We start from the raw sequence: 10,620 nt of genomic DNA, 5'->3' as shown, positions 1-10,620 counted from the left end.
CTGCACTGTTGCCTTCCTTGGTAATTGATACAATTGAGGCAGCCATGGCATCCTCTACGCAAACCCTGTATTCCTACAAGTGAAATGTGTTCAGGAAGTGGTGTGTTGACCATACAGAATCATCCTCTTCCTGCCCAATTTCTGTCATTTTTATTTTCCTCCAGGAGCTTATGGCAGCAGGGAAGTCCCCATCTATATTGAAAGTGTATATGGCAGCCATCTCTATGGGTCATGACCAGATTGCGGGTGCATCACCAGGGGCACACCTTCTAGTATCACAATTCATGAAAGTGCCCACAGGCTACGGCCCCCCAAGGCTCCTTCAGTACCCTCATGGGAGTTAGATGTTGTCCTACGATCACTTATGAGCAATGTTCCCTCTAAGCTGCGTGTGTTCGCAGCCCCACATATCCTCCAGTACTGCAGTGCAGAAGAAATTCCATGCCGTGCAGAGACGCAAGATATTCACTGAGTTCACCCCACTAGTTTTCACTATAGTATAGATCAATGTTTTTTCTGTGATCAAATCAACATTATACCTGCCCCCTTTCAATGCAACAAACCAAAACAAATCTAACTTTGCAAGATTGAGTCTGTGATTTTGTTGTAGGCAGAGCCAGACAACAACCGTGAGTTGTTTTGGCTGGGGTAGCCCACCAGTGGTCTTTCAATCACCCATGAGTCAATCATGCCTCACTTTAGCAGAAGATGGATCTAAGGCATTGCTTCGGCCAAATCCAGTATTCTTACCTAAGGTGCTTTCGTCATCACATGCTAACAAGCCCTTAATCATAGCACATTGCACGAGCTTCCCCACTTCTCACAAGAGAGACTTGAGGTGCATACACTTTGTCTGGTTATGGCATTGGGTGCCTATCTTGTTGCAACAAGAACTGTTCATCAAACAGAAACATTTTTGTGTGTTATGGGGAGAACAACAAAGGGCGTGCTGTCTAACAGAGAATTGCACATTGGATAGTTACTGTTTCTTTGTAATCCCCAACCCCGCTGGTGTGACTGGAAACATATTATGTAATAAGCATCTCAATCACATCGGATGAAGGGGAAGGAGTTCCTATAGGTCGTTTGGCGACCCGTTACTCTACTCAGAGAACCAAGGTTACATCTGTAACCCAGGTGAAATGAGTGAATGCCAAATCACCTGTTGATTGAAACCAAAGAGGAAGAGGTGAAGCAAAAGGTTTCACGCTCACCCAAGAGAAATCTGCTTATTTAATGAGTTGGATGTTCATTTGTGAAAATGTAGATTATTTAAAGTTTGGAACTAATTTACACTGAAACTACATATTTATCTGAGTAAGCATCTGGCATGTGTGGCAATTGACCTTAGTGCTTGGGAAGTGAAAAAGATGGACCTGTGTTGACTAATCAAATATGTCCTTTTGACACCAAAATCCTAATGGAATCTGGGATGATTCATTAAGTGGGTGTCTTTGAGGTAAAGCTGGGTCTGCCTTTTTGGTAAAAACAAAATAAAGTAGCTGTGGAAAGCAACCAAGGAAAGCAAATTTTGGAGATTTCAAATCTTAGAATAGAAAGGAAAGGCTTCCATCTCACTGAAAGATGACTTCAGATGAGCCCACATGTGTTGCATTTCATTTTAGCTACAGTACCTGTCGAAAGGAGACACCTACTCATTCAGGTATTTTTCTTAATTTGTACTATTTTCTACATTGTAGAATACTGGTGAAGACATCACATCAAAACTATTAAATAACACATATGGAATCATGGTAATAACCAAAAAAGTGTGAAAACAAATCAAAACATATTTTATATTTGAGATTAGCCAACCTTTGCCTTGATGACAGCTTTGCACACTCTTGGCATTCTCTCAACCAGCGTCATGAGGTGTGATGCATTTCAATTAAGTTCATTAGAGTTACCAGATTCAGAAATTGCAGCCCTAATAAATGCTTCACAGAGTTCATGTAACAGACACATTTCATTTCAACTGTTCAGAGAAGACTGCTTGAGTCAGGCCTTCATAGTCGAATTGCTGCAAAGAAACCACTACTAAAGGACACCAATAAGAAGAAGAGACTTGCTTGGGCCAAGAAACATGAGCAATGGACTTGGCCCAAATTCTGCAGGGATACATCATCCCATCTGGTTTGCGCTTAATGGAACTATGATTTGTTTTTCAACAGGACAACAGGAGTGCTGCATCAGATGACCTGGCCTCCACAATCACCTGACCTCAACCCAATCGAGATGGTTTGGGATGAGTTGGACAGCAGAGTGAAGGAAATGCTGCCAACAAATGCTCAGCATATGTGGGAACTCCTTCAAGACTGTTGGAAAAGCATTCCAGGTGAAGCTGTTTGAGTGAATGCCAAGAGTGTACAAAGTTGTCATCAAGGCAAAGGGTGGCTACTTTGAAGAATCTAAAATATATTTTGATTTGTTTAACACTTTTTTGGTTACAACGTGATTCCATATGTGTTATTTCATAGTTTTGATGTATTCACTATTATTCTTCAATGTAGAAAAGAGTAAAAATAAAGAAAAACCCTCGAATGAGTAGGTGTGTCCAAACTTTTGAATGATACTGTTAATCAAATGTGTTTTTGTTCCCCAGTATTATTGTTGTATAAAAGTGCCACAAAAGTGGTCCCTGTGTGTCAATTTGATTCTGACTGGCCTGAAATGCCCCCTCCTCCCTCCTACCATGACAAAACCCCTGATAAGATGATGATCAATATTTGGAATGAGCAGCACCAACGTGATGAAGACACAACTTTCGCTACAAGGGATACCTATGAAAGATTGTCAAAGGAGAAAAACGGAGCTAACACATCTGAATTCTATTGCACTGAAAGAGGTAAGCTGACACTTAAACTATCTGATGAATATATATTTTATTTTGATGATAATGAGGTAAAGCACAAAACACATATGACATGACCAAAACTTGATACATAGTAATGAATGCATGCAATGCCATAAGATTAAGGAGAAGTCAAGTCTAACAATACATGTAATGACAGGAGGTAGGAAGGAGTGTACATTTTCTCTGCTTTTGTTGAATGTTAAAATCACTGTGATAGTAATCTATTATTCAGTTCAATTCTTTTGAACCAAGTTGCAACTGGTTATTTTAGACAAAGATATCCTGTTTCCACAGCCGTCACTAACTCACCATGTCCCCTGCGGCCACAACTAACCTGGGGTACACCCCACCAGATGGAGGCTGGGGCTGGGCTGTGGTCTTTGGTGCCTTCATTTCCATCGGGTTCTCCTATGCCTTTCCCAAATCTCTCACCATCTACTTCAAGGAGATTCAGATGTACTTCAGTGTCTCCTACAGTGAGATTGCATGGGTGTCCTCAATCATGCTGGCTGCCATGTACGCAGGAGGTAAGTGTACACTGTGTGTGCATGTCATGGCTTATGGGGTATCACAATGTGTCAATAGGAATGTTATTTGTCCAACACACACTTTGGGCTGATTTCCCAGAGATTCTCCATTTAGCATTATTTTTAGTCCAAGGCTAGGTTCTATGTCTGTGAAACAGTGCCATTGTGTAAATAAAGGCAACAGCCACTGAAAGGTAATTATATATGATTATAAACTGGGTTGTTCGTGTCCAACATGCTGATTGGCTGACAGCCGTGGTATATCAGATTGCATAACACGGGTATGACAAAACATGTTATTTTACAGTTCTAATTACGTTGGTAACGAGTTCATAATAACAATAAAGTACCTTGGGGGTTTGTGGTATATGGCCAATATACCATGGCTAAGGGCTGTATCCAGGCACTCTCCTTTGCGTCGTGCATAAGAACAGCCCTTAGCCATGGTATATTGGCCATATACCACACCCCTTCGTACCTTATTGCTTAAATATAGCGCTTTTCCTCTCATTATCTTTGCAGGTCCAGTGAGCAGTATACTGGTCAACCGCTATGGTTGCCGAACTGTGGTTATCATTGGTGGGCTCATGGTTGGGGCGTCTATGGTTGCTGCTTCCTTTGGCACTACGATTATACATCTGTATTTATTAGTTGGAGTCATTGGAGGTATTTATTTGAATGTTTTCTTAAAATGTTGTCATTATTATGAAAATGTGTAGAATGTATTTATAATCACCAGTTTTCTTTGTTATGGGCTTAAAGCCACGAAAACCACAAATCTCAATCAATATCAGGCATGTGTTGTGTAATGTTTTTATAAATGTTTCTCTCTCTAGTTCTGACTGGGTAGGGAGGGAACTGAGTGATTGGTTTCCGAGTAGATATGTTATGTACGTCAGAAGGCCGTGTCACTCATAGGGAGGAATAGTCTTTGATCACTCAGGGTCAATGCGCTAGGGAGCCTCTACACTCTCTCCCTCTTTCAGTTCAAGGACCTTCACTATGGGGCCTGCCTGTCTGTTAGACCATTTTATCACAAAGGTTGCTTTGGGATATTCTTCCCCAACTCTGATGAGTCAATAATTTTACATGCATGGTATTTGGAAAACTATCATACCAGCAAACAATGCTTTAGTGAAGTATTCTCAGATAGGGTAAGGATTGTTGAAATGTCAATAAACTGCCCTGCTGGAAAAACTAAATGGAGAGGAAGAGAGCTCTAAAGAGAAACCACAGCAACTTGAATGTAAGCTCAGCTTCAGACAATTTGTACTCGGACTGACAGTTGTGACGTTTGAGTGGCATGTTATCTGACAGATTGGCAGAGGATAGTTTAAATCTTCAAGAGGTTCAGGGTGACACCATCACTGTCATACGGCCAATGTAAATGGAATTCATTAATTCATTGATGATGGATTGATAAAGCAACCTTTCTTCTCTACAGGTTTTGGCCTCTCTTTCAACCTACAGCCTTCCCTTACAATCATAGGAAAGTACTTCCAGGTGAAAAGGCCAATTGCAAACGGCCTGGCCATGGCAGGAAGTCCAGTATTCCTCTCCACTCTGGCTCCACTCAATCAGTTCCTGTTTGATAACTTTGGATGGAGGGGAGCCTTTATGATCCTGGGAGCCATAGTGATGAACTGCTGCGTTGCTGGGGCCCTGATGAGACCCGTTAACATGAAAACAGTCCAAAAACATCCTGTCACAGCCTCCAAAGGAACAACTGCCAAGAAGGCTGGGTCCACTGAGAACAACGCTAACCCTGAGGCAGGGGACCTTCTAACTGAAACAGAGCAGAAGATAGGTGGCTGTGCAGACAAATTAATGGACCTCTCTCTCTTTAAACACAGAGGCTTCATCATCTACCTCATAGGCAATGTGGTCATGTTTTTTGGCTTCTTTGCTCCAGTGGTCTTTCTCCCCTCATATGCCAAAGGTATTGGGATTGATAACTACCAGGCCGCTTTCCTTCTCTCCATCTTTGCCTTCGTGGACATGTTTGCCAGGCCAGGCACCGGCCTCATCGCCAACACCAAATGGATTAGACCCAGGATCCAGTACTTCTTCAGTTTCTCTGTGGCGTACAACGGTGTGTGTCACCTCCTCTGCCCGTTCCTTGCGGTATACCTGGGGTACGCAGGCCTGGTGGTTTATGCTGTATTCTTTGGTGTGGCATTTGGGATGGTGTGTGCTCTGCTCTTTGAGGTCCTGATGGATCTGGTGGGAGCACAGCGGTTCTCAAGCGCTGTAGGACTGGTCACCATCCTCGAGTGTGGCCCTGTGCTTCTGGGTCCCCCAATTTCAGGTGAGTGAAGGAAATGTATTCATAATAAAAATAAAAAAATTCCCCCAATTTCGATCTTGTCTCATCTCTACAACTCCACAATGGGCTCAGGAGGCGAAGGTCGAGTCATGCGTCCTCCGTAACATGACCAGCTAAACCGCGCTTCTTAACACCCACCCACTTAACCCAGAAGCCAGCCGCACCAATGTGTCGGAGGAAACACTGTTCACCTGACAACCAATGTCAGCTTGCAGGTGCCCGGCCTTCCACAGGGAGTCGGTAGAGCGTGATGAGCCAAGTAAATGCTCCCGGCTAAACCCTCCCCTAACCCAGATGATGTTGGTCCAATTATGTGCCTCCCTATGGGACTCCCGATCATCTCATATGTATATATTATCTCACATGTATATACTGTACTCGATACCATCTACTGCATCTTGCCTATGCCGTTCTGTACCATCACTCATTCATATATCTTTATGTACATATTCTTTATCCCTTTACACTTGTGTGTATAAGGTAGTAGTTGTGGAATTGTTAGGTTAGATTACTTGTTGGTTATTACTGCATTGTCGGAACTAGAAGCACAAGCATTTCGCTACACTCGCATTAACATCTGCTAACCATGTGTATGTGACAAATACATTTGATTTGATTAGATTAGATTTTGATCACTGCTGGTTGTGATACAGCCAGTGTCTTTAGTGAGTATTCATACATTTTAAAGATGCTTGTGTATATACAGTGCCTTCCGAAAGTATTCAGACTCCTTGACTTTTTCCAAATGTTGTTATATTACAGCCTTATTCTATAATGGATAAAAAAAATAAAACCGAAAACAGGTTTTTAGAAATGTTTGCAAATGTATTAAAAATAAAAACAGAAATACCTTATTTACATAAGTATTCAGACCAACAGTCTTGAAGGAGTTCCCACATATGCTGAGCACTTGTTGGCAGCGTTTCCATTGATCATCCTTGAGATATTTATACAACTTGATTGGAGTCCACCTGTGGTAAATTCAATAGATTGGACATGATTTGGAAAGGCTATATAAGGTCCCACGGTCTATATAAGGTCCCACGGTTGACAGTGCATGTCAGAGCAAAAACCAAGTCATGAGGTGGAAGGAATTGTCCGAAGAGCTCCGAGACAGGATTGTGTCGAGGCACAGATCAGGGGAAGGGTACCAAAACATTTCTGCAGCATTGAAGGTCCCCAAGAACACAGTGGCCTGTGTTCTTTGGAATCACCCAGATTCTTCCAAGAGCTGGCCGCCTGGCCAAACTGAGCAATCGTGGGAGAAGGGCCTTGGTCAGGGAAGTGACCAAAAACCCGATGGTCACTCTGACAGTGCTCTAGTGTTCCTCTGTGGAGATAGGAGAACCTTCCAGAAGGACAACCATCTCTGCATCACTCCACCAATCAGGCCTTTATGGTAGTGTGGCCAGATGGAAGCCACTCCTCAGTAAAAGGCACATGACAGCCCACTTGGAGTTTGCCAAAAGTCACCTAAAGAATCTCAGACCATGAGAAACAAGATTGTCTGTTCTTATCAAATCTAGATTGAACTCTTTGGCCTGAATGCCAAGTGTCACGTCTGGAGGAAACCTGGCACCATCCCAACGGTGTAGCATGGTGGTGGCAGCATCATGCTATGGGGATGTTTTTCAGATGCAGGGACTGGGAGACTAGTAAGGATCGAGGAAAAGATTAACGGAGCAAAGTACAGAGAGATCCTTGATGAAAACCTGCTCAGGAGCTCAGACATGGGCGAAGGTTCACCTTTCAACAGGACAACGACCCTAAGCACACAGCCAAGACAACGCAGTAGTGGCTTGGGGACAAATCTCTGAATGTCCTTGAGTGGCCCAGCTAGAACCCGTACTTGAACCCGATTGAACATCTCAGGAGAGACCTGAAAATAGCTGCAGAAACGCTCCCCATCCAACCTGACAGAGCATTGAGAGGAGAAACTCTCCAAATACAGATGTGCCAAGCTTGTAGCGTCATGCCTAAGAAGATACGAGGCTGTAATTGCTACCAAAGGTGCTTCAATAAAGTACTGAGCAAAACGTCTGAATACTTACAGTATGTAAATGTCATATTTCTTTTTTTCTTTTTTTATACATTTGCAAAAATGTATAAAAACCTGTTTTTGCTTTGTCATTATGGGGTATTGTGTGTAGATTGATGAGGGGGAAAATTTATTAAAAAATATATATAATATATATAATAAATGGCTGCTACTCTCTCTGCAGGGTTTTTGGTGGATGTCTTTGACGACCACAAATACATGTATTGGGCATGTGGTGCCATGATGCTGGCACCTGGCATCTTTCTCTTCATCATGAACTACTTCAATTACAAACAACTGGACCAGGAGGAGAGGGAGAGACAGAGTGGAGCCATTGGGATGCAGTCTGTTAAGCAGTCTGTAGCGGAGGAGGCAGAAGCAAGGAAGAAGGAGATGAAAATTACTAAGGATGAGGAAATGGCAGAAGGGACAGGGGACTAAGGGGTTTATTAACGGGTTAATGTTGATGTTCATTATTTAGACCTGGGTTCAAATATTATTTCAAATATCTCAATTACTTTCACAAACATTTTGAATTAAGAATTCAGATATTTTTTATTTGAAAGGTAAGTAGTTTAACATTGGAATGTATTTGGAAATAGAATTGGAAAGTTTTGGCATGTATTTAAAATGACTCAAATACACTGACTCAAATACACTTTAACCCAGGTATTTGAAAATAATATTTGCATTAAGTATTTAAAAATACTTTCAAATTCTTCCAATTGTAGTAGTTGATTTGTATATTTTAACATTTTATATTTTTTATATGTATTTTTGTGTTGAAGTTGTTGAAATATTTGTATCATACTCTGTTTGCCAAATAAGCAATCATGTCTACCCAAAGGCAATGTAAATACAATATGATTCTTGCAAATAAAATGGCACAACTTCATCAGTACTATGTGGAGGAAGCTGTAACCCACATATTTATGACCAAAAGATGGCAGTACAGGCCTACTACAGTAAAAAAGGTTCTCTGATCACATCAGGAGTTCAGTACGCCTGTCCTCGAGGGTTGTAGTCCTGCTGGTTTTCATATCTCCCTGGCACTTCATTGCCTAATGAATGGATATCACTGATTGGCTAGGGAATTGTTTTTATTTCTCGGAATAATATTATATTACTGTAAATTATGTTTACATGACCTTGACATGCAGAACATCTCTCAATATCCCCCTCAACTGTGGTATTCAATGTAGGCGGGTGTTACTAGTTTATATGCACCAGACCAAATAAATGTTGCCGTGAAAATTATCTGGTCTGGCCTCATTGAACCGTGTTCAAAATACCTAATCAACATAGCTTTCTAGTGTGGTCATTATAAAAGATCAATGCTCACCATTACACATAGATGTCCTCATCATTGCACATAGATGTCCTCATCATTACACATAGATGTCCTCATCATTACACATGGATGTCCTCATCATTACACATAGATGTCCTCATCATTGCACATAGATGTCCTCATCATTACACATAGATGTCCTCATCATTACACATGGATGTCCTCATCATTACACATAGATGTTCTCATCCTTACACATAGATGTCCTCATCATTACACATAGATGTCCTCATCATTACACATAGATGTCCTCATCATTACACATAGATATCCTCATCATTACACATAGATGTCCTCATCATTACACATAGATGTTCTCATCATTACTCATAGATGTCCTCATCATTACATACATTTTAAGGCAGAAATTGCCTCTCTTAGATGGCAGGAACATTGTTAATCAGAGAAACCTGAAAATCTGATAGGAAACACATGTAACTGCCAGAGAAAGATCTATCTAGGGTCTTGGTCTTGTATAATTGTCAATGACAATGTTGCAGCATTCAGCTTCAGCTTCATTTTTTTAGATGCTGGAGAACACCATGCCTCAGTATGTTGTTATTACAGTATTAAGTATACAGAAAATCGGGTAGGTCATAGTTCACATGGGTAAATTACTGATTGACCTACAATACCAGACAAACGTTTGGACACACATACTCATTCCAGGGTTTTTATTTATTTTGACTATTTTCTACATTGTAGAATAATAGTGAAGACATCAAAACTGTGGAAGAGAAATGACAGTCCATCATTCATTTAAGACATGTAGGTTAGTCATTCCGGATAATTTCAAGTACTTTGAAAGTTTCTTCAAGTTCAGTCGCAAAAACCATCAAGCGCTATGATGAAACTGGCTCTCATGAGGACCGCCACAGGAAAGGAAGACCCAGAGATACCTCTGCTGCAGAGGATAAGTTCATTGGAGTTACCAGCCTCAGAAATTGCAGCCCAAATAAATGCTTCACAGAGTTCAAGTAACAGACATATGTCAAAAACAACTGTTCAGAGGAGACTGCGTGAATCAGGCCTTCGTGGTAAAATTGCTGCAAAGAAACCACTACTAAAGGACACCAATAAGAAGAAGAGACTTGCTTGTGCCAAGAAACATGAGCAATGGTGTAACGGTTTTCTTTATGAGAAGGAGAGTCGGACCAAAATGCGGCGTGTAGATTACGATCCATGTTTATTGTGACTATAGCAACACGAATCTAAATACAAACAGTGCAAAATAATAAATGTAATGAAAACCGAAACAGCCTAAACTGGTGCAAACTAACACTAAGGACAGGAACAATCACCCACAAACACACAGTGAAACCCAGGCTACCTAAATATGGTTCCCAATCAGAGACAATGACGAACACCTGCCTCTGATTGAGAACCATATCAGGCCGAACATAGAACTAGACAAACTAGACATGTAACATAGAATGCCCACTCAGATCACACCCTGACCAATCAAAACATAGAAAATACAAAGTAAACTATGGTCAGGGCGTGACAGTACCCCCCCCCCAAGGT

General features: G+C 41.4%; 1 protein-coding gene across 1 annotated transcript; it reads left to right on the top strand.

Moving 5' to 3' along the window:
- Positions 1–2,510: 2,510 nt before the first annotated feature.
- LOC110532449 (monocarboxylate transporter 2-like) lies at positions 2,511–9,000 on the top strand. Its single transcript, XM_036988441.1, has 5 exons — positions 2,511–2,845; positions 3,149–3,381; positions 3,904–4,047; positions 4,826–5,689; positions 7,930–9,000. Exons 2-5 carry the CDS (start codon positions 3,165–3,167, stop codon positions 8,184–8,186), a joined length of 1,482 nt encoding a protein of 493 aa, XP_036844336.1. The 5' UTR covers positions 2,511–2,845; positions 3,149–3,164; the 3' UTR covers positions 8,187–9,000.
- Positions 9,001–10,620: the final 1,620 nt, after the last annotated feature.

This window comes from Oncorhynchus mykiss, chromosome 9 (assembly GCF_013265735.2).
Source record: "Oncorhynchus mykiss isolate Arlee chromosome 9, USDA_OmykA_1.1, whole genome shotgun sequence".
In the NCBI taxonomy this organism is placed as follows: domain Eukaryota; kingdom Metazoa; phylum Chordata; class Actinopteri; order Salmoniformes; family Salmonidae; genus Oncorhynchus; species Oncorhynchus mykiss.
The sequence above is the reverse complement of the archived record's forward strand: the minus strand, read 5'-3'. Positions and strand labels throughout refer to the sequence as shown.